This window comes from Branchiostoma floridae, chromosome 1, assembly GCF_000003815.2.
Source record: "Branchiostoma floridae strain S238N-H82 chromosome 1, Bfl_VNyyK, whole genome shotgun sequence".
NCBI lineage: Eukaryota > Metazoa > Chordata > Leptocardii > Amphioxiformes > Branchiostomatidae > Branchiostoma > Branchiostoma floridae.
In genome coordinates, this window is record NC_049979.1 from 20,656,977 (window position 1) to 20,682,682 (window position 25,706).

The window sequence follows — 25,706 nt, forward strand, 5'->3', positions numbered from 1 at the left end:
CCTACTCAGCACCAATAAGGACCAGCGGACTAGCCCTATATATGGGCAACTAGCCCCCTGTAGTAGTGGCTTGCACAAACGTGTGGCCCAAGGGCTAAAGAAATGGAGATGGGCGCCTCCCTACGCATCTGTTACAGATATATGGGCAACTTTAACTTTATTTTCCTGACAGCCAACTTGGAATAATCTTGATGACTCAATTGCAACGGCTGACAACACGGGTCTGCATATGATTATTGATGACAGTGCAATTTGCTCTTTAACATTAAGCATGAAGGGAAGAAAAATTGTGAAAAAAGTTTATAGAACCATTTTTTCGCACTCAAAAAACAACGTTAGCCTTCGCATCAACTGTAACTCTACAATTGTTGGGCTAGCCATGGTTATTTCAAACAATAGGTAGTGATAGCACACACGTGGCACTGTCGTTTTGGTGACGTAATGTATAACGAGAACTGGGGGCAATAACCTGCCCTAAGGGTTGGTGGAGTCGGTAGAAGACTGACACCGGACACCCTTTTGTTCCACCAGGTCTTACCCTCGAGGGATATTACGTAAAACTGGGCGGAAACCTATGACCTATGATGAACCTATGAGAGAAAACGTAATTGCTATGGTATTCTAAAGCTGTAGACACTGCTTTCTTGACGTTGGGCTGTGTTTTGTAGGGAGTGAGACTGTTCTAATCCCAATCAGGTGTTCGAAGGAAAACATCAAGACATTTTTTTCTATAACATTAACCTGTTTCTGTTATGACGCTTGTAACAGACTGACAGGTAACTAAAAAAAAAAACAAGAGTTTTTTTATCGAATAACGCCTGCTTCAAAGATTACTATATAGTCATACCCGTAGTAATTAAGCATCATAAAATTTTGGCTACATCAAAAGTCTCAATGCCGCATGCGCCAATTTGTGACCGTGAAACCCATTCTTCAATGCTGTCATGGTTTAAACGTACCGTCTAGAATAACAAAACTGTTTCATTTAATCAACGGGTAGGCCAAAGCAAACTCTAGATCTCCCATCACCAGTATTAGCACACTAGTATAAACGCCCACCCTCTGTTGTATGTACATGTGATGCACACAACAAGTTGGAAAATTCAAATCTCATTATTTCTCCGTTGTTACTTTTTAAACCGTTAACGTTATCTCAACACTAGACTTTAATGCAGTGTATTTCAAGGCTTTCAGTGCAATTCCATCGAGTTATATGTGTTTCTTTATAGCGTTATGTAGAAGTCTCATTGACGAATATTAACGTCCATTATATTAAACGCTTCTGGGGCGCACTGGTCCGAAAGCTTGATGGGTATGTGTCTGAACTATGTCATTACTCACTCTGGTGTAGACTTCAATGTGTCTTTCGGCAACTAGTCTAGACTGTCATGATGAATACTAATCCTGTGACCTTTGTGTCTGACCACAGGATGTGGCATTGGCTTTAATTCAATGCGACAGCTTGCTTTGGTTGGATACACATCATGTCACGTGTCATTGAATTCCACTTGAATAGGCCAGTTACACTTGTCAAGTGCAACGCCCCTTCTCACCTCTCCCAGTCCTGAATTTCAATCACAATTATTTTGACCAACGAGACAATGGCAATTGACGGTTTGACCCATGAAAGAGTGGCGGCAAGCCCGACAAACCGCTGCGTTTTATTTTATTAATTGTAGTACGTTTGGACTTTTTACCTCGTTTTGACGGAGGCATACAAAACAGACATATACAAAACTCCTGAGATTTTTTTAATGACAAAATTAAACAAAACGCACAAAATAGCTTGTGAGAAATAAACATACATCCGTTTCGTATACTAGTACGTAGTTGATGATAAAAAATCCCTGCGTAACAGTCAAGACCTAACTCAAAAATCAAACATCCGTTTCGTATACGTATTTCGTATTCTATTAATCATCTTTATGTTCCCAATCGGTCAGGTTGTGGGGTTAGACTGCCTACGCTCTTTCTTTAACCTCCATGGTTACTTTTATCCAAAACCACTTGTTATTTAACCTTCCTTCTGTTTTCTCTGTAGCAATGTACATATCACTTTCATATACAAATATCCTTCATCATATCATAAGTTTCATTTCTTTATCAAACTATTTGTACATATTATGTTCTTTTCGGATCGAACAAGAAATTTGTAAAGTTCGACTGCTGTGAACTGCTGGGTGCAGTATTTACTTTTGCCGCTAGGGGTTACCTCAGTTCCGACCGCGCAAATCGGTCTTTCTTGGCGTGAACAGCAATTTGAACGCTTAAATATCTAGTCCGTTACGTTCAACAAATTCTAACTTTTCCTCAATCCATCACAGATAAACTGACGGGGTTGTCCTGCTTATGAAATGATGAACCATACAAAAAGGTTTAAATGAATTTGTGAAGTTTCCATATGAAAGTCATATCGATGGGCTGAAATCAAAACACGGTCCATGGCCATATTATACGTCTAACGCCTACAACACACACCACTCTACAAAACAGGACGAACATGTTAACAGCTGAATGAATAGACTTCTTTCTTTCCCCGTAGCCTGAAGCACAAAGTGGGATTATCGACCGCCTCCCTAGATCCTAACCACAGATAATGTGGGCGCTGTCACTCAAGCAGAACGTAATTGTGATGACGCACAAAACCGACCAAACGTCAATGCGTCGTGACAATTTCAGTCTGCTTGTTTCCTGCATGCAGAATTGTGCAACGATGCGGACTAGGGTTGGCTCGTGAGCCGATTTGCCTTTACCTAGTTGGATTTAAGATTTAGACTGATTTTTTTTACAAAAATCACAGGTGTCGTAAGAGATAAAATCATGGGAATAAATTGAGTGAAACGTACGGCAAATGAGTTGCCGTTGCGGAACAAAACCTTCGCCAAGAAGGTGTTTTTCAGTGTTTTCAGTGGTAGCGTTTGTGTGTATGTATGTGTGTGTGTGTGTGTGTATGTGTGTGTGTGGACGAACAGCCTATTAAGCCGTTATTAGCGTTATATAACGTTATATGACGCCCTTAATTAAACCAGAGAAGGCCTGGCAATGATGGACTGCAATGATGTATTTGATTTGGGATGGTCTTGATAAGCCCATAGCGGCTTGCTACGGTACTGCAACGGAACTTACGGGTTTTGATATTTTGAGTTCTGGACCTGCTATGGTCGTGATTTTTCAGTGGTAACGTTAACGTTTAGATGACTCTTGGGGTAATTATCTTTTTTCAGAAAATTGAATTCTAATTTGTCTTCAAGACAAATTAATATCTGGCATCGAAGAAAACTCCAACCTGCATGAAAGTTGTAAAGTTTACAATCTTTAACGCGCTAGTTTACTGATATCAAGGAGGTTAAAGTGATTTTTAACATCCTTGCTGATATTATCTCTTCTAAAGTTGATATTGTCATCTTGTATCATCTCGCATCTTGCATCTCAAAACAACTTGAACAGGTATAAAAGAAAATTTAATGTCACCACAAGCTATTTTAGTACGTATATTTACTGTTGATATTTTTTTCGATGTTACTTAAGAAGACAAACCAATAAAGACATCTTGCATCATCTTGCATCTTGTACACGTCTTGGGCGTGACCCCTTGCTCACCCCACGGTGCAGTGCGCACGCGCGCGGAGACGGAGGAAATCAAAATGGCGGCTTGTCGTCAGCGCGGTGCTGCCGCTGGAGGCCCTCGCGGCCCCAACAAGCTGCAAGTCGGCTACTACGAGATCGAGAGGACTATCGGCAAAGGCAACTTCGCCGTGGTGAAGCTGGCCAGCCATATCATCACCAAAACTAAGGTAAGGAGGGAGGGATCATCGGTTAGCGCCCGATCGATCAGCGGAGAGAGAGATCCTGTGTGTATGTGTGTGCAGTTTTCCCGTGGCGAGGTGAAGTTTCCAACTGCTTGCAGCTCTCAGATCGACAGAAAATTCTAGCTCAGGGATGACCCTGCTTACGAATGAGTCTCGGGGACACCGTGAGAATGTCACAGGTCTACGACAAGGCACTGCAAACCCAGCGGTTCCGCCCACATTTTGCTTCCAGAGGCGGTGTTAGTTGAGAGGTAACCGCGAAGGCCGAACGCGGAACTGTCTCCAAAATATTGAGAGCAGAACCTGCTATTTTCACATCTCGCTGTCGTACGATAATTTTCCGCTAAGTTAAACACACGATGAAGGACCTGCTAACTGTCGACAGGGTCTGCCATATGGCGATACATCACGCACAAGGGGAGGTATAGCGAGGTTTTATGCGTCCGTGCATTTTTTGTACGGAGGGATGGTTTTTTACATGGTGTAGGCTGCATTGACATTCATGACGCCACTGCTGACGCCAACTTGTTCAAAACAAATTTCACTCAACCTTCTGAGGTAAAACCTGCACAGGACCTTCATGATTCAGCCTTTTTCCTTACAACAAGACGTCAAATTTGATAAACATGTATGTCCTACAAGCACAACACACACTATCTTTATGCTAAACAAGATACAAATCTGTATAATTTGTTTCACTCCTGCCTTCCGTTGTTATTTGTTTTTATTGGTGGCTGTATGGGTTTGGGTAATCGGATCAAGTCGGTGCTATTGGAGTTACTGGTTTAAGGTAGCAAAGGGGGATAATTCCTCGTGGTTTGTTATTCCAAACAAGTCTATCTGTATGTCACCAAATACTGGTCTGGTGGGTCGCCCAAATGCCGTGTATGTCACACCAACAGGGGGTAAATCATTTCATTCTAAAGGCAGCCTCCAAACATATGCATGATGATATTGTTTAAGGAATGCTTCGCATCTCACTTGTTATGGCGTATGCGAACGTGGCCGCGTGCATGCAGACTTGACTTAGCACTTCAGCATATCAAATTGATTAATGAATTTTCTGTCAGACTGAAATAATAGTGGAGTATGGGTCTGCTTTGTTGCTGTACATAGTGTGCTACAGGACCTTGACAGGTGTTTGTGCAGAAGTTAAATAAACAGCGAGGGGGGGGGGTGTGCAGGCGATGTTGCCAGCCATCATTGCCGACCATGCCCACTCGCCGTCTGGGCAGCGTGGCACACGAAAAACACACTCTTATAATTACCTGTTTGCTTAACCATAGTTATGGCCACTCAGGTGAGGTAAAGCATTGACAATGGACGTATATGAGTGGGTACGTACAACAGGGGGATATGATTTATTGGATACGCATTTGCTGCATTTCCTCATGGGATGGGGTTTCAAAGAGTTTGTTCTCTGTATCCTTATTCCGTCTTCAAATATTGTGTGAGGGACATGTTGGAGTTGTAACAGCAAGATAATCTGATTAGGACCAAATACAAGATGTCAACCAATGATGAGAAAGGTTTTCATTCTAGGTATGGTAGGTATAGAGTGATTGACGAGTGGTTACTAGTCGGTTGGGAATGAAGTTGTTCTAGGCAACCAAGTCATCCGCCGGATGTGTGGTAGGATTAAAGTGCTGCGTTGTTTTGCAAATTGGTGACTAAAGAAATGAAGTTGGGTTTGCCTTTGAAAGCAGAGGAAGATAAAAAGCACTTTACATTACAAACTGAAAAGGCAACATTGTCATTGTACGTTTCCCCGTAGCTATTTATTGAGTTGCTGGGACATGATACTATACCATTAGGCCTGCCCTAACCCTACATCTACTATTTTCTTACACCAGGATATCAACACGATTATAGTATACCATCAAGCTTGCCCTAATCGCATTGTGTGTGAGTAAAGAAAAAAAAACATGCTCATATTTACAATAACTGCTGGAAAAAAAGAGATCGCATGAGCAAAACAATGTTTTCCATACCTGGGGAAAACATAGTTAGATTATTTGATTCATATTTATATTGGTAAATGCCTCCCATTGATCAATCTGAGAAGCGTATTTGTTTCATGCATGCTTTTTTAGTTCTTAGTTTTCTTTTTTTTTAGAAATTGTTTGTGCTGCGTCAGGAAAAAAGATTAGTAAAGTTTTTAAAAAATGTTGTTCATTTTCTTTAAGTAAGTCTCATGAATATGAAACTTATCTAATGCCCTTAAGACATGATTGAAGGTACCAAGGAAAAGATACTTGTGTAAAATCACACATAAGAAAAAAATTTGTTTGTTGGTTATGAACGCTTGACATTCCGAATCAGCAACTCCCACCAAGTAGGTAACAAGACAGCTGTACTGTACATTTTAACATGTTTGCGGCTTTTTTTTTTATTACTTGTTTTGGTAGTGATAATGACAAATTCTCTGACAGTGCAAAGACATGTATGCCCATCTATTATTAGTGTATAACAGAATTGTTTCAACCTTGCACTTAAAACGCTGCGACAACCTCCTTTCTCCTTCTATCACCAAAGTCCTCATAAAAATAGATAGACATACAGTAATCTATGCTACGTGTACATGTACTGTTGTCTTCTAGAAACCTACCCAACATATATGAAGGTATAAAATGTATGTGACAGACTCCTCTTGGTCTTGGAACAAGCTATCTAATTTGAAGAAGGATAAAAGCTTGGTAGGTTCTTAGCCGGGTTCATTAGGGTTCATTTAGTCTCATTAAATATTAATGGCTTACTTAATGTGGTAGGATGATTGTTGGCTGTGTTAGCAAGGCCACTGGCCAATATGCATTTTCCTCTGCATTTCCAGTTCAATGGAAAACAGGTCGTTGACCGGAATCCATGGTTCTAATGAATGCCTATAATAATGCATATGAAATGCGTCTGAATTTAGTTCAGTGCTTTGTTAACTTTTTGGATGAGAATTTTGATGTTTATTGCTTTGCCTGATATTGAATAGTATTTTGGTATTAACCAATGAAAAAGCATACCTTTTGGACGTGGGCACTGACATGTACACCAAAAGGTGAGGGTAAAATTTTTTACCTTTCCTCCAAGATGCTGGCATATACTGATATATATATATAGTTTTCATTCAATTCAAACTCCCCCATGATTAAAATGGTTCATCCCCTCAAGACAACGTCACCAACAATTTACAGTCACTTGAATCTACATCTTTGACCCATCTTTTGTGTCCCTTCCAACATGTCTATTATGTCAGAGTAATTTGTCTGCAAGCAGTCTTACTCTTCAACCTGGCCTAGATACCTTTCACCTCACATCCCACCTTTTCTGCACTCTGATGGCAAATGATAACAAACAGATGTCCAGTCAAGGATGAATCAATCACAGCTTGACAAGGAACAGGCCAATCAAGCCTGTGCTTTAGTGTTGTCATTTGTTACTGTCAGTCAGAACATCTCTCCAGACCTTTGCTCTGTACAGACTATGAGTATGAAGTTTCTTTCTTGGCATTTACTCTTGTGTCCAGTGATTAGAAAGTTTGCCTTGCCAAAATCTAGCTATGCTTTTTTTTGCATCAGCACAGGTACATTTGCATGTATAATACTGCATATGGTCAGAACTTACCAGTGTCAGTCAAAGGTACCTGCTGTATTGCTGCTGTTGAACTTAAAAGTCTAGAGACTGTTACTGTCCAAACTACATATTGTAGTTTGAAATTGAGGTTGGTAATGACATTTTAATGATTCTGAACAATATGTGGTCAAGTATGGTTTGATTTTAACTGTGCTGCAACTGTTGCTCCATACTATACAAACACGATGAAAAATTGTACACAGCAAGGTAAAATGATATAATATCAATACCTCTTTTCTCCAAATTGTTGCGAATTTACCTTCAGCAATTTTTTAAAGTTCAAGATGAAAAAAAAAACCACACAGATATTATACTTATAGGAGTAATATACTGTAACTGTCTTAGTTCTTGAAGATCTACACGTATGATGTACCCCAGACACTTACTCAGTCTATAGGCCTTGTGACGGTATATCTAAGACGGAGCGCAGTTGTATGTCCATGACTACATGTAGTTGCCCAGAGATTGTGTGGGCTGTACGATATATTGTCACCCCGCGGTGACCCCCGATGTCTCATCAGACAAGAACGCGTTTGTGTAAACTGGACAGCTGACTCTTGGCCGCAGCTATCTCCCGACCATCACTCTGTATATAGACACAGACTGTATACAGTGGGCGACAATATAGCGTCATAAATCCACAGCTTTATTCACACTTTACAGTTTTATGAGGTTGGCATAGCTGCTGCCGAACGCTGAGCGATAAGTCGACAGTGCCGCGGCGACTTTGAAAGACGACGCGGTAAGGGAGCCTGGTAAAACTCCAGACCTTCCTTAGGGCTAAGAGAATACTTGATTTATCTACGGTGCATCTGCTGTTACTTTTACTGGGGACTGATTTGTATTTTGTCAAGATAAAAGGTTGATCTCTCTATTTCACAAATTAATAGCTAATCCCGAAGGCTTTCTGGTGATAAGACTAAGAGTGTAATATTACATTCACAAAGTTGGTGTAGAGATGTGTGCTTGGACAAAAGAAATGCCTTGACCTTGACTTTTGATCGCTCTACTTGATGTGACGATTTCATGAATAGTTTCGGTTCACCATCCAGCCAGTAAGTGTAAGTGGCACAGGTAACAGTTCTGTCCCTAGAGTAACTGGACTTCATCACACATGTCAACTGGGATGTTGGCAAGAAACAGATGTCCCTAGTGTGGTATTTCAGAACCACAAGCACTGCATGAGATTCCGTGTATCGATCACGAAGCAACGTCTGGCCAAACCGTGTCCTCGCAATCGGCCAGAAAAACTCACGCACTAGGTCAAAGGGCGTATAGATACGAGTCCTCTTGACGGAGTTAGTTGTCGAGCGCTCAGTATTTTACGATATAGCAGGCAAACAAGAACAGCGGACAGTTAATATGTTGCCAGGGGGGCGGTCACTGACCGAAGGGGGGGTCAACAGCCTTGACTTTTGACCAATGTGCAAACTTCGGTCTTATATGGACCAAGACCTTGGAACATTGAATATCTTTCTGTTTTTATATAGATAATTGAGGGAGGGTGTGTGTAGCCTGGATGCCAGACTGTTTCCAGTGTCTTCATAGGCCAACTCCTCAGCTCTAGGGTGCAAGGAAGTTGTACAATAGGCCCCCAGGCCCCTGAGTTAGAGACTGAGTTAGCAAAACATTGCGTGTTATGCCCATTTGTTGCAGTGTTTCTGGGCACGCTGTTGTGTGCGCAGGCAGAAATGTGTCGCAAACAGGACTTTATGACTACCTGACCTTCACCTTGTGAGTCATGCTCCAACCACCTGTGTGATACTGATGTTACTTTGTACTTTGTTTTCTCTATGCCTACCTAGTCCCTTGACGTCCAGGTGGTTAGGGGGTTCAAGGTAGACATGAAGATAGAGAGTAGCCTGGTATCCAGCCGCGAAGAGGAGAGAAGAGACTCGGGAGCTATATCACGGCTGGATACCAGGCTAGATAGAGAGCAGGTTTAGGGATGTCTAATCTGCAATGTTGGCCTCCCAACATCACCCTCCTTCCATAGTTCTCTGTAGAATCATTGGCTAGGTTGTTGTGGTGTGTCACATGGCCAAACAACTGCTTACTCCAGCCTTACACCTCTTGACAGTGGTTCCCATGGACCAATGATACAAATTTCCATGTTGCAAATGTAAGCTGGATTGTACAAGCTATACATACATGTAGTATACACTTAGTAAGTTATTATGTTTCCTAGACCACCTACATTACACACAAAAGCTTTTAAGCTCTTGAAAGAGGTGATAAATAACATGTGACAGTAGCTTTCAAGTTTGGTACTGTTATCCTCTGTGCCCAAAAGTAACTTTAGCTAGTGAATCAATTGTTTCCTGATGTGCACTGCCATTAAATTTGTAAAGAAATTACAAGCCCAGGGCTCGAAATTCATTTTTGGGAATAGGTGCACTGGTGCGCCCAGCTTAAAAAATTGGGTGCACCAAAACATTTTAAGCACCACTTAAATTTAAGTAGAATGTCAAAAAAACTTAATAACAAAACATAGTTACAAGCTATCAAATTCTTAAACAAGTAACATGACAGACATTTTTATTATCTTTCTAACACTTAGATGTCCAGAATATGTTGCATAATAGTATACTTGATATCTTTCCATACATAAACCTCAGAAAATATTTGGGTGCACCCTGTGCACCCACTGGAAAAAATTGGGTGCACAGTTCCAATTTTGGGTGCACCTGAGTGCACATGCACACAGTATTTCGAGCCCTGAAGCCATATTATCTAATGTTGTTCTGAAAGGTCAGCATATTATTAACAGACACAATGTTAACACCAAATATCTCCCTGTGGCCCTACATTTTTTTTTCAATTCATAATCACTGAGACTTTAAGTACTAATGAAGATGGCTTTGAAGCATGCAGACATGTAGAGCAGCTTTTATCTGCCCCCTGAGTGGTCTTCTTGGGAAGATTTGGCTGTAACTAGAAATCTGACTTACCAGTATGAACTCTGTATCTGATTGAGTAGGTTAGGAAGTATGACTGTATCAAGTAGCTCAAACTATTCGCTAAACCACACCGCCACTAAAACAGTGAAAGGTTGTCGTGTTGTCGGGATAATGAGTAGCTCACTACTGTAAACCTTTTAACATTTACCCTAAGGTGTAAGATTGAAATATGACATTATGAGGGTGTTCAGAAACATACAGAAATGTCATGCCAAGCGTCAAGGCTTTTTGCACTTATGTGCTTTTACAACTTTTTTAATGATTCATTTCGCAAAGAAACTTTTGATGGGGAAAAATTGGTCATATCAATTTCCATTTCTTGGTTCTTGTATTTGTGGAGGAAATATATGAAGAAAAATGGACCCAAATGCTATAACAAAAGCATATCAGGCTTGGAATGGAAATTCAAATTTTCATACCTATGGAAAAAATGTATTCTAGGGAGAGGACTTTCTTCAAATGTGTCAAAAAAGTAATATTTTTAGGGTTGATTCAAGTACTCAGTGCCACACATCAGAAACAAGAAGTTGATATAGCTTGGCCTCAGCTAACCAGATCTATTTCGCAGTTGTCTGATTGGCTAACCCTAATCTTAACAGTTGTCTGATTGGCTAACCCTAATCCTAACATTTGTCTGATTGGCTAACCCTCATCCAACATTTGCAGCTCCCCATACTAGCACATTCACTAGCACAGGTGCCATACAAACGTTCTCCAACCTAATTATTCCTACGTGAAGGTGTCAAAACCTCATTTCAGACCTTTTAAAGAGACTACATACAGGGTGATGGAAAGCCCGAATGTGTTTGATGGTGTTTTTTGGCGACTGTCCCCTGCTGCCAGTCCTTGGTTAGGTCCATCTGTAAGGCTTTCCTGGCCTTACTGGGCATCTTCTATCACACCAGGCAGTGCCCTGTTGTGCTTAGGCCTGGGAAAATCAATATTTTGTTTCCAGTTACCCAACCGACCGTAGGGAAAAAAAGCTGATCTTAAGTCTTTTTTGGGGGAGGGGGGGGGGGTGGACTCATAAAAGCGATTAGGTAATTAGGTAATTATATTCTGCTTTATAACAAGATGCTTGTGTGAAGAATTCAGGGCAGTTTTGTGCCACTACAGTCTACAGGGTCTACAAAATTCAGAAATACCTACACAATTGTAATTCTACAGGTCTGCACTAACCTATGTGAAATGTGGGTGTTGTTTGAGCCCTGAAAAAAAGTGTCAAAACATTTATGATATTAATTTGACCCTGTGAATATATACTGTAATTCACTTTGTCTTCTCGGTACCAAACTTTCACGGTGTGAGAAAATTTAACTTGTTCTCGGAACTAAATGTTCACTGTCGCTGCAAGTGCACATAAAAAAAGTCTGTGAATTATTTGTTATCAGTAATGGTAAGTTCCTTTACAGTCATCACCGTGAAAACCGTGAACATGACAGTATATTGAAAAAATCAGGAATTACAGTATCATATTCATAAGGACATCCCAATATATTCATATTCTTGACATGCCAGATGAGTAATGAAGGATTATGATTCGTGATACTTTTAAGTTCAGGCGTCCATATAAAGAAGCAACTCAGCAGGTCATGATAGCAATTACTGTAAACTGGGTCAGTTGGTATGTTATGTTATGTATGTGCTTAACATACATGTTCAATCTATGTTGTATGAATCCAAACACATTTAAGTTATGCAACTTTTATTCTGCATGCATGGTAGTAATGGTACATAAGGGCCAGTTAGGGGTTGTACTAGCCCAGAATCTTATCACTTGGAAGTCAAAAACTCTAACGAAAAGACCTCCATGCCACATTTGCATTATACAATTCTGTTACATCCTTCACATCCATACTTCACGTAAACACAGAAACACAGCATAACACATATTATAGATTTAAAGCATTTTCTATAAACAATATGTACCGGATACGGTCACACAGTGTGTAGATTACTAATGATTACAGTTGTGGACAGAAAATATAATATGGAAAATATGTTAGGGAACATTAACTGTTACTGTAAAAGCATTTAAGTTCGCGGGGGTTTAATTTTGCGGTAGCAGGAAAAAGGACTTTTCGCTGGGTTTTGAGTTCGCGGTAGCACCATGCACTGTAGTCTCTTACTGCCATCGAAAAATGTTCGCGGTGGTTTTGAATTGGCGGGGAAGTGGTCACCGCGAAAACCGCTAACATTAAACCACCGCGAACATTTCTGCATTTACAGTACTGGCTGCAATGACCTGTAATAACCTTTTTACAGAAGCCTACTGATAGCAGGTGTTCCATGTACAACAAATTATTATTACTTCAATAGAATATTTCACGAAGATTATATTTTCCTTAGCATTTGTGTGTGTGTGTGTGTCTGTCAATAAGGTTATTAAAAAAACGGCTGGATGGATTGGTTGCCTGCTTGGTGCGTTGATGGGGTGTAACAAATGTTGGAAATGACTTTGGGCACCCTGGCAGCTTCCTTGGTACTGCAGCAGAATGTCATGTTTAGATATCTGGTGTTCTGAACAAGCTATAGTCACAATAATTGAGATAGCTCTTGTGCTCGGGAAGAAGTGACATACGTTTGGCCTCTCTAGGCCACACCAATTTAATTGCTTGGTTCACGGATTTTTTCATACAAAACATGGAGCGACAGGGCAAAATAAAAATAAAAATAAAAATTGTAAAATGGTTGGGGTAAAGGTAACGGCTAATCCAAAACATAAAGAAAAGAAGTTTTCAGCTTGAAAAAAGTACAAAAACACTATTATTGTACAGTAACAGCACCTGTTCCCACACTTTAAGGAGCTTATAATGTAAAGGTCAATTTGCTACACCAGAAAGTTGGTGAATGGTTTCATTAATGGTGAAAATTTGCTGAGTGGTAATTTTTATCTTTATTTTTTTCCCCAAAAAATAGGAGTGAGCGAATCCGTGAACCAAACAATTAAATTGGTGTAGCCCTAGCGGCCAGCGTTGCAATTGCAGGGGAAAAAAATTCTAAAGAGGATAACTCAAGAAAGGAACAACAAATTTTCATCATTTTTGAGATTTAGGTAGCTTTGACCAAAATGTACAAAATGAAATCGTAATTGTGCAAATGAGTGGTCATTTACATAATTCTTGAAAATATTCTATTGTATAGAATTCATCCTTGAAAGACAAACATAAAATAGTTACATAAAAGTAGTTTTTGAAGCTATGTTTATCTTTGAATAGTGACAATTACATGTCAGAACAAAACATAAAAACATATTTCTAAAAACTGCAACAGCTGTCCCATAGTTTTATGGTTTTTAGTCCCAATATGTGGTTACAGACTTTTAAATGAATATTCTCATAACAGACATTGTTATGATTACAGATATTCTCCCTTGGATGGTACGCACAAATAGGCTATCATAATTCCGTATCTATTATGTCGCCCTGCATTTTTGGTGCCCTGGCATACTGGTAACCTAGAATCTTCATCAAACATGGTTTCTTGTGACGCATGACATCTGTTTGCTTGCACGCTAACCTACATACTTCCCCACGACTTCAGGGTTGCTACAGTACATGTGTAGGAAAGGCATGTTTGTTAGCCCCAAATGTTGACAGACAGTTTCGAGTGTTTGCGGGGGGTTATGATATCCCCTATGTAGACCTCGGCAAAAGAGGGTTAAGCTCTAAAACATTTTGCATCATTCAAGCAATGTGGCCTCAAGTATTCTCATTCATTGTTTAAATGTATGTCAAGGTTACGTTTATGAAGGTTAGTCATACAGATAAACAATATTCAAATATGATTCAATCTCTACAATTAGGTAAAAACGGATAGTTACTTGAAGAGTGATGAATGTCCAGTGGTCGAAATACATTTTTCCAGTGTTCTGCAATATTGCAGATTGTCAAAATTTTCTTCTGCAATTCGAAAATATTTTCTGCAAACACACATGGTTCCAAACATCCGTCTCAACCTAATACTGCCTTGCATTTAAATCATATCTAGTTTGGGCATGCATAGCATTACTGTAATTCTTTATTCTCTCATCCTTTTTTTAATTTCAGTCTTCAAAGAGGATCCTTCTGTGCAGGGAAGTTATCATTCCCTGATACCAACATAGGTCTTTTATTCAACTCGCCATGTCACTATGGGCTACCATAGCTTTAAGTATACCAATCAATTCATAAATGCATTAGTTATTATCTCATTGACTTCCACACGACATACTAATAAAGGTACACCAAAAAGCAACTGGATCTGATTTTTGGAAACAGATGTTTCAGGCAGCAACCACCTTTTGTCAGTGACACTGAGCAGATCTATTGAAGAACAGGTTTCATACCCTACTAACTATGAATTGATATGCAAAGGAGGTGAAGACAACTTTTAGTTGAAAAATAGATCAAGGCCCTATAGCTGCACAACTATTGGTGACCAGTTTATTAGGTCATTTAAGGTTTGACCTCAAGAAATCCCAAGGTTAAAGGGAGAGATTGTGGGATAGCAAAGATCAAGAGATTGTTTTAAAACCCATTTTAGAATCAATGTTCTGAAGGATTTTTTTTTTTACCCTTTTCATTTCCTCTAAATTGCCAGAAATCATACTTGATGAGACCCTTTTTAAAGAGAAACATTTTTGCCAAGTAGATCTAAATAACATGTATTTACACAATATGTTTTAAACGTGTATTCAGTTTGATCTGATAGTGATAAGGTCTAGCAGTATGTACATGACTGTTGTCTATAAATGTTTGTTTGTCTCTTCCTGAAAAATACAAAATGCCTGATTGTAAATGTAATTTGGTCCCATACTGAATCTGTCATCATCATAATATGGTCCGCTGTGAGGACAAATTATGAATTGCATGAACTTATACTCGTCAGATTTCTATTTGTACAAAGTGCTGGTGGTCAAGGTTTGAACCATTTTTTGTGCCCACAATGCAATTTGAGGAAGATTGATCAGAAAATGCTTATTAAAGAGCCCAGACAGTGTTTATATGTGCCCCTGTGATCCCAGTCAGCTGTTTATAAGGGCTGATCCAAAAGTTAATGTTATTGGGGGTGGCTATGGTGTACAACCTTTACTATGATTATGAAAATACTGAATATTTTTGTGGTAATAACTTTCTCGTCTATCTTTGTTGTAAACAGTTTTTTTTCCACAAAGTTGTTGCTTGTAGAATCTTTTTGAAAGATTGATTGGTTGGGGATAGTCAATATATCGTAACATAAACTTGGTTTCCAGGCTCTATTTTCATTTAGCGTTTATTTTCCCATTTAGCATTGTTTTTCTAATGCCAAGAATGGAGAAATTCAACTGAATGCCCTAAATTAAAAACATTGAAACAAAACAAATAGCAGACAGATCCTAACAGCCAAGAAATTAGATGAATTTGGCCCATGTTTCTCTGCTCTGATACTCTCCAGAATATAGGCTTGATTTCCACAAGTGTTGTTAGGTTCCTGTTGCACAGTCGTCAACACCTGTGCTACAGGAACATCAGAGGGAGACCAAATGGCATCCCTTTGAGGTTCCCGTCACACAGGTGCTGAGGACTTTTATCGTGAAACTGAAGAGACTTGTATAGCATGCATCAGCCTTATTGCACACTCATGTCGAATACGAAATGACCCTTGCTGAGACCTTGCTGTCAGGGTACCTCTATAGACTATACATAATGTAGGTGCTAACATTTTATCATCTTTTTGACATGGCCATTAGCTCATTTATTGACACACCCGCACACACAGGTAGCTATTGTCCTAAGGCTTGAGTTTCTGTCGTTGGCTGTCATATTTCAAAGAATTAAATTCTCAACTTGAATACCACTCAGGTCAGAAGCTGTTGTGTATATTGCACAGATGTATTTAGTATAAGACAATCAGACAATATCAGAAAACTAACAATGTTAGAACTTTTGTTGATGTCATGTTGACGCAAGTATAAGCTTCATGTTACCTTACAGAAAAATACATTGAAATGGTGTGCAACATGCCTAGAAAAAAGAATTGATGCCAAGAAATGTGTCCTTTAATATCACTCAGGGCCTGTATACTTTGATATGTAAATGAATGTTATGAATGACCTTGAACTTTTAGGGACAATGTTTCAAAACACAGCTGCACGACCTTGGATATATGCCTTCTGTTGGTTATGTAAAGTACATTCATGCATCTCTGATATGTGGGTAAGGGGGGGGGGCATAATGTGGGAATTAACGTGTTTAAGCTTGTGACAGTTGTCAACATAAATGATATTTTGTCCTTCAAAATGGGAGACAGATCTGTGACTTCAAGAACACCAACTTATGATACCCTCTGCATGACAATATGGTGCTTGCCTGCAAATTGATATAGTATGAGATTTATGATCGGTATATACTAAATTGTATCACATACAAGTATGTCCTTGAAGCAAGGATCTGTAATTGCTGGAGGCAAGGGTCCATGACCCAGTTTTGTTGTTATGACTGTCAATTATCCTATGTTTTGTAATTTGAATTTTTCCAGTTTCCATCAAACATTTGATATGTTCACACAAGTCTTTCAGTCTATATTTCTTTGATACTAAGTAAAGCGTAAGAAGAGCTGTATTTGTATGCAAATTATTCTTACATTCAGTTTTCACAATCACTCAGCAGCATTTTGATCATTTGAAGACGGTGGTATGGTAATGTGACCTCGTTATAGGCCTTAAGGCAATCAGTGTGTTGTCCGACAGGTTAGGACTGTTTTCATTTGTTACATAACCTTTGCTGGCTTAACTAATGGGACCTTTTGTTGTGTAGGGCCTCCTTGACCTTTGACTTTACTGTTCCCAACATTCCTGGGAAAGGTTAAGGTACAGCAGGTTGAACACAAAACATCAAATGCTTGAGACAAAGTGTACGAGTAATTGGATTTTGATAGGTAGTGTGATGCTTCTGTGTTATCGCTCCAGTGTTTTCAACTTGGCACACTAGGTGTAGGTCACCCCAACACTTACGATATCGACAAGTGTGTTTGTGCATGCCCCCCCCCACCAAGGCCAAGGGCACTGTATTCAAATGGTCCCCAACTTCATGCGATTACATAATAGTGACAGCAAGACACATTAACTGTCTACTAACCATGTAAGATTTACTGCAATGCAAGCCTAGATCCATTTACCTGCAATTTTTTTAACTTGGAATTGCAGGTCAATTTCTACCTGCAGTCACTGATTGTCTTGTGGGAGTTACATTTTTCAGCTGGGTATTTGGAGCAGCTATGGCAAGATATATATCTCTCCTGCCTAAAATCAGTTTAATCAACCTTTCTAGTAATTATAGGGATGAATTCTATTTCTAGCAGAAAGAGTATTTGTGTGTATGTACACGTGAAATTGTGTGGGTGGAGGGAGGCATTTGTATTGGGCTAATTACATGAAGCAGGATGTACATTATATACACAGGATGCAGTTATTGGCTGGTCTGTCCCTGCATGCATATGCTCACTGCAATTTTATTACATTTGCCAAGAAGGTCATGTTTTGGGGAGTGTGTGTGTGTCTGTCTGTCCGTGTGTTTGAAAAATCAATTACTGAACATGTGATTGAAATCGATAAACTCGTTGTATTGAAATTATAGCTACTTTATCTTAAATGTTGATGATTCAATGGAATCTAATATATATATCAATGTTAAGCAGAAGGTTTTTTTGTGTCGAAAATAATATTCAAAGATTATTGTTTGACATGTAATTTGATTCACCCTTGTATGAAAATGATCATATTCAAAATGTTATATTATGATATATCTGTAGTAGGTTTTGAATTAATTAAATATTTTCAAGAAAAATCATGAAAAGCGTGATCAGTAATTCATGGCCTACAGTGTGCACCATACAATATCTCTCTAGTGACATTGTGGGCCTACCAGAATATCAGATTGACCTTCCAATACAAAGCCCCAGTTGAACTAGACTTAATGATCAGCCACGACATGGGTTAACGTCTGTATACCCTCTCTATCCTGCTTCTTTTGTAGTTCAAAAGACTTTGCTGGTAGTTACGATACAAAGGTTATAAGATTATGGATCTGTGCATAGCATTTTGGCAGTCTGCATTATGGAATACTCCATTAGCATTTCTTGTGAGTATGAGGGCCTTTCTGGGAAAACAGGGTTTACTGGCGGTGACATAACAGACAAAATATTTTATGTAAAATAAAGAGTTTAAGCATTAAGAAAGGGAAGGATTTTGGAAGATTTATGTTTAAATTTGTGGGACATTTGTGTGTGCGTATGTGTGTGTGTGTGTAGGCTGGGGGTGCTGGTGTGTGTGTGTGTGTGTGTGTGCATGTGTGTGTGTGTTAATGCTAATGCATACATGGTTCAGCATAACTTGCTCAAAAACCTACAATATAGTGATGGACTGTAATGATATTGGATACTGGGGTAGTTGGTTGTGGAAAGACATAGTCAAGGTTAATTATAGGCCTACTGGCGCCTTTCAATGGTATTGCAGCAGCACTTTTTTAAAAACTTTTTTTTCTTGGAGCTGAAATGGCTGAAGGCTGATGTTGTTACCAAAGTAACCCAGGCCCTCAGGGATGTTATTGTGAACAGGTTGTTAATAATTTGCCATCTCTGTGTTTATTTTGTTCCTGCAAGTTCATTGACCCCCATGCGTTACAGGGATTAAAGGCTCACCATGTAGGATGATGTCAATACAGAAAGTTTACATTTCGTACCAAATTTGTATTTGTTATCGGGTTAAGCCGAAGCTCTTTGTTTTGTCCAAAAAGACATTTCTAATCTATTCTAATTAAATCCTACTCAAGTTAGTCTGTACTGGGAAAATGTCTATCAACAATATGAATGATTATTATTCTGCAAGGCATTTCATTGGTTAGGTTTAAGAACAGTTTTTTTTAGCAAAGAAAAAAGTAATGGGTGTTGATATTTCTTTAGAAAACTTTCTGACGGCTGTAAAATCAAGAATGTTGTGGAGTAATATTGTCCCAACTTAGCATGTCTAGACAGGTTTACTGTAAAAGCTTTTAGTTTGTTTACTCTTGATTGTCCCATGTTGATGATAAGTCTAATTTCCTGTTATTGGATGGATGGATGGATGGATGGATGGATGGATGGATGGATGGATGGATGGATGGATGGATGGATGGATGGATGGATGGATGGATGGAGGATGGATGGAGGATGGATGGATGGATGGATGGATGGATGGATGGATGGATGGATGGATGGAGGATGCATGGATGGATGGATGGATGGATGGAGGATGGATGGATGGATGGATGGATGGATGGATAGATGGAGGATGGATGGATGGATGGATGGATGGATGGATGGACGAATATATGAATGGATTGATTGATGGATGGATGGATGGATGGATATATGAATGGATGGATGGATGGATGGATGGATGGATGGATGGATAGAGGGAGGGATATAAATGGATGGATGGATGGATGTATGGATAGACAGACAGATGTATTTTTTCTTTTACATATACAACATTGAATATATGTACGTTGGCAAGTAAAATGTTCCATTTTACTACAATCATTTATCATTATTATCTTCCATAAGTCATGATATAATAGTAAAAAGATACATTTTACTTTATTGTATAATAACATTTCTTCCTCTCTGTTTTACATTAACGAGTATACAAATGTAACATTGTCAATACCTTTATTGTTGAAACTTTGCCAGAACAAACAGAACTAGCCTTGCTAGAAAAAATAAGTGTTTTATCGTTTGATCAAACCGTAGCGTGCACCTTCTTATAACAGGATCATATCCTCAAGCAACTTCTTATCCCAACGGTTTGGTGATAAAGACGTTTTAAGAACAGGGTCTATATTAAACTTGAACTTGCCAAAAATAAGACTGTTTGGCGTCCCAAACTTGCCAAACAGTTGTGCCCCGGTGACTCCTGTGCTGTATTTAGTGGTTGGTGGTGCTGTATTTAGTGTTGAAGGATGCAGTATATGTGTTTTTTATGGGTTAGTGAGAGGCTAATTAAACCTCAAACACACCCTGGGTATGTGGCAAGTGGATTTTAAGAAGTCCACAAGCTGCTTTCTATAAATGTAAAATGGCAGAAATAGTCTGAAATCTGGGGCTGTATATTGAACTTGACACATTTTTATGACACTTATCCACCTATCAAATATCATTAAGATCTATCCATAGTATTTCAAGTTGTGCTGTGTACAAGAATACACTCCTACCACAAGTCTAACGACAACAGCACCAAAAACATAAAAAACACAATCATGTAACTCTGCCATTAGATAATACACATAAACCAAATCACAAAATTGTATTGAATGCTTGGTTCATTTTTGCCCCCTCCCTTCTAAAATACAGAATTTACACATATCTACCTTTATCTCTGATGTAAATGCTTGTGTAGATATATATATATATGTATATATATAGCTAAAGTCTTTGCAGTGATAGTTTAGGCTGTAGCTCCAAGCAGATGTTACAATAGAAAATCATACTGTTTTCCAACTGGCTGCAGCCGGATTTTCTGGGGCAGTAGACTGTAAGTTAAACAGGCTACTGAGAATACAGTTTATTGCCCCAATATCTGTTTGGAGATTTTGAAGAAAGAGGGCAGTAGCACAAAGTCATGAATATATAAAATATAGATACACTATATAGATATCAGTGACAGGTGAAAATTTATAGTCATGACTGACCCAGGTACAGATTGAGCCAGGACACCAGTTTTATCTCAAAAGGGGAAAGGTTAGAACATAAATGGCTTTGTTCCTAAAGGACCTGTCAATGGGGTTCCCTTCAGTCTGGCATCCAGCCTCTTAGTCTTACATTTATGGTGCCAGGTCCAACTGTTGTGTATCCAACTGTTACTGTGTATCGTGGGTCCATTTGAAGTTGAAGGTTGTATGTAGTTCATGCAGTCACATTTTTTTTACAAAGAACTGAGGTTATTTCCCGGTCATTCACCTGTCCTGTTGCCAAAACAGGTGACTTTGCAACCTGTATAGGTCATCAGCACCTGCACATGTAAACATCTAGTTCCAAGTATCTGTATCTGTATCTATATGTTTGGTAGAACCACCCTTCGCATAACACACTAAGTATTTAGGCCTAGGGAGAAATTCTATGTTTCGAGTTTCCCCGACTGATCTGGCAAAAAAAAAAGTTCCAACCCACTATAGCCTTGTTGGTGGTTGTGGATGGTGTTGACTGACCGCTGGGAAGAGACATGAAATATTTGCAACTTTCTTATACAAGTACAATGTATTTTACACTACACAACTGTGTAAGAATTTGTTGTAAATATTGTACTTCAGTATATTGATATACTTGCACTCATACAATGTGTTTGCGTGTAATGGGGGATTTTGAATTTATCCACGTTTTTGTCGGATAAGTGAAAAAAAGAAGACTTTACCCTGTACCAACCCTTCCTTAAAACAAGACATATTTTCCAAGGTGTAACCTTAGCCTTGGAAAGTGGATATAGCATATAGCATTGCCCTGTGATTAACAAGATTCAAATTTTGATATTCGCGGATGGAATTTCAGCACACAATGATTGTGAACCTGCAATACAGTTCTACGTTGTGTAACATAGTCAGTGTATATGTCGATGATATCAACTCTTTGCGTCAGAGGCCACTCTGGAGACAAAAGATATGTTATGGTTGTAGATTCAATATGTCTCTTTCAATCAGTGATATGACTATTAAGTTTCATATTTCACAACAATGCTGGTGAACATTTTATCCTTTCTTACGTCAAAACTTTACGCAGCGGTTATACAATACCAGTATATCTGTTGATATTGAACGTTATGTGCTAACCAGTATGGTCCCCGTTCCTAGTAATTGTCTTACGTCATGCATGTTCGAAATTCTGTAGTATCAATTACATGGCCTTATTTGATTGATGCAACAAAGATTTTATGAAAAAAAACCTTGCATGTTTGTGCGTTATATCCTCTCTGTGTTTGCTGCTTTATCTTTTTCTGACTTGAAAAATGCATGCTTTAGTACCTATAGTAATATGTACATCATTAGACATGATATACTTTACTGTGCATTCAGTAACACTAAGTAAATCAAGTCAGTTGAAACACTGGCTAATTGGATTTTCCAAATTTGCCATTGTGTAAAGTTTGTCTTTGACTATTTAGCTGTCAAAGTGACCATTGTTACAAATGCAATCAGATGCTTAGCCTATCCAAGATGGTGTAAATGTCCAATATGACAACTACATACCTCTATTTATTGTATGTACATGCACATATAGCTACAACTTTGAGATTTACATCCAACCCACTTCTCATAATGTGATGCATCACAGCCTGATGAACCTATAACAACATGCAAATTTACTGTGGAATTCACTGATGACAACTTCTCCAAGCCCCCCTACCCTTCAACACATTGTTGACATTTTCAACTTAGTGATTTGTCTCTTTTCATGCTTCATTTATTAAGTGCCATCCACACTGGCACTCCATGATGTATGGGAGTTTCCCCCATCCTTCATCATGGTCGCCATGGCAACACGGCTACATGTTGGAAGGAATCCGCGGCCCGCTGTGGAAACTTTGGGGACAGGGTACGCTCTGACGTCATTGGGCTGTATGCTTGACGGTCCGGCCCCTTGTTCCCATTGTTGCGCAAAGGTCGAAGGCTGATGTATTGATGAATAAACGGCCGGGGTGTCATTCTCTCCCTGTACTTGAGAGAGGCGCTCGTGTATATACATGATGCATTAAACATGCCAGCTCAAGTGAGTAAACTACAGCCAATGTGTTTGATTGATATTGATCTTGTTGGAAGCCTTTTGGCTGTCGGCATCATCAGGAGGGACGTGTCATGCATTCATGCAAAGGAGAACCTCACAATGCACATGATAATGTGTGTTTCCAACTTTGTATGAAGTACAATGTATATTACTGTGATGAAGGGTAGACAACCAGGTTAACAGTGTTTCATGACAATTCAATCTTGTTAACTAGATAAGATAGAGAGATTACTTCTGGACCTTTCACATAACATCCATCACTCTTCTTGCCACCATCCTTGACACTACCCAGGGGACAGTAGCAGTTCATATGATTCTTACCATGTGAACAATGCTACAGAGTTAACATATGAGTGACATTAACATATACAATAATCATGAGTTGTTGATTTAACATTCTTAATTACTTAGGGTTTGATCCTCCTGGTTAAAGCAACGTAGACCTGTGCTGTAAAGCCTAACAGGACAAAACATAAAAGATACTTTCCATTTAACATCAAGTTAATTCAAACCTTGGGATTATTTGGAAAACGTTATATGTCAAGTGCCACAGAGCAAAACTATGTAACAGAAAGGCCTCTGGCAAGTAGTCAAACAAATGGGTTCAGCTTGGCACTGCAGAATGGGGAAATACTGTTTGGTACCCGGGACACAGTCTGCCCTTAACAGGACAACTTTAATGACTTTTATGGCTATTTCGGTTGATATGGGATGGAACTATTTCAAAATCTGGGGGAGGGCAGACAGGTGGTTTTAATGTCTCTTGTGGGCAGACTTTTTCCCCATTGGAGTCAATCATAATACACCAAATTAACTGGTGAACTATGGAACAAATTTTGAGCAAAATAGGACAGCTCAGAAAGGGGACCATCATTACATTAGACAGGAATAATGCAAACCACTGCCTAATTTGCATAATTGTTAGAAGAAATGCTAACAATAGTCTTCTTTGTTAAGGTGAGACTCTGGTATTTGGTTGGAAAGGATAATCAACAGAACACGTATAATTCTTGTGCAACTCTAAATTTAAGGAATGAAGAGAAAAGAATGAAATAAGACAGTTGGTGTGGTAATCACTAAATCAGTTAAAAAGATAATGATTGAAAGATTTGTTGGAAATATGATAACCTTTAATTGACACTCTCCATTATAGTAGGTGAAACGGGGAAAATAGACCTTTGGGGATGGAGCACTTTCCTTTATGATTCAAAGTTTTCCGAGCTGCCTAACCTATTGATTCATACAGAAGCAATAAAGGAATTTAGTCTCATCATGAGTTTAGTTTACTGTTAAAGATTTCAAGTCATTCATTCAAAAGTCAAAGTTCCATCCCGTGCCTGATGGCGCAGAGGGTGGCTCCCATCTCCGTTTCAGTAGCCCTGGGCCACACAACTTTGTACAATCACTACAGCAGGGGGCTAGTCCACTGGTAGTGGCATGTGTTCAACTTCCATACTCTTTCCCGAATGCTGAGTGCTTAGCAGAGAAAGCAGCATGTACCATTTTTAAAGTCTTTGGTATGACTCGGCCGGGGATTGAACTCACGACCTACTGAATGCACTCTACTCACTCGGCCATTACACTGGTCATTCATTATACAGCCATAAAAAGGATTTTGACTCTGTGACAATTTTCTAGGCTTTGGATGCAGACTTTGTGGTATATATCCCTCTTGGCTCCTGAAAAGCGACACTTTTTTTCTTATAAGTGATGTTCTGCACGTTTGTTGTATAGACACGTAGACACAAAACAACGCACAATGTAGCTATAGCTTGGGGGATAAAAATTCCAGGAAAGTTATCCCCGAGACGTGGCCTAAGTGCTTAATGGACAACAATCAGGTCATCATAGCTGAAAGGCCAGGCTGTCTGCTGGTTCTAAAGTCATGTGAGGACATTTAGTTAGCAATATCTTTGGGAGTTCTCTGATCTCTGGTGCATTCAAATGCTTCCATCATTCATGATGTAACACTAACAATTGATGATGACAGAATATGTACTTGAATTGTTAAAAAGATCACATCCAATATAATTACATTAAATTCTAAAAGATAGAACTACATGACATTGTAATTGTTGGGAAGCCCTGTATCAGCATTTCATATATACACGTTTGTAGGTATTCTGTTTAGATAATTACATGACTTTTTGATTGTACAGATTTTCATATACAGTAGAAGCCAGTTAAGTGCACAACGAATAATCGCACACTTCTGTTAATTGCACGAAATCTCTAAATCACGTGGTGGTGCAGTCCAGCTTAATAACTTCACTTGTTGCACCATTCAGATAATTGCAGGAAATGCACTGGCAAATGGGGTGTGCAAGCCTCTACTGTACTATCATAAAAGATATGTAATTGAAATATTACCTTTAGCTATTGTTAAAACTTTGCATGGCATTTTTTGATACCGAGAATACCTTAATTTGTGTAATAAGATTCACTTAATATATTGTTATTAGATAATGATATGATACCAATAAATCAACTTTTGCTTGCACCTTCTATTTTCTCGGTAATAATTTTTTTCATAATGATTTTGAGTCGT

The 25,706-nt window shown here is 39.0% G+C and overlaps 1 protein-coding gene across 2 annotated transcripts in view; it reads left to right on the forward strand.

Annotated features, from left to right (window-relative positions):
• The first annotated feature begins 3,608 nt into the window (after positions 1–3,608).
• Positions 3,609–25,706, forward strand: part of LOC118428939 (serine/threonine-protein kinase SIK3-like) — a 57,551-nt gene continuing 35,453 nt past the window's right edge. For both annotated transcript variants that reach the window (XM_035839281.1, XM_035839361.1), the window contains exon 1: positions 3,609–3,794. In XM_035839281.1, coding sequence (XP_035695174.1) covers positions 3,645–3,794 — 150 coding nt within the window. In that variant the 5' untranslated portion in view covers positions 3,609–3,644. The remainder of the gene's footprint in view (positions 3,795–25,706) is intronic.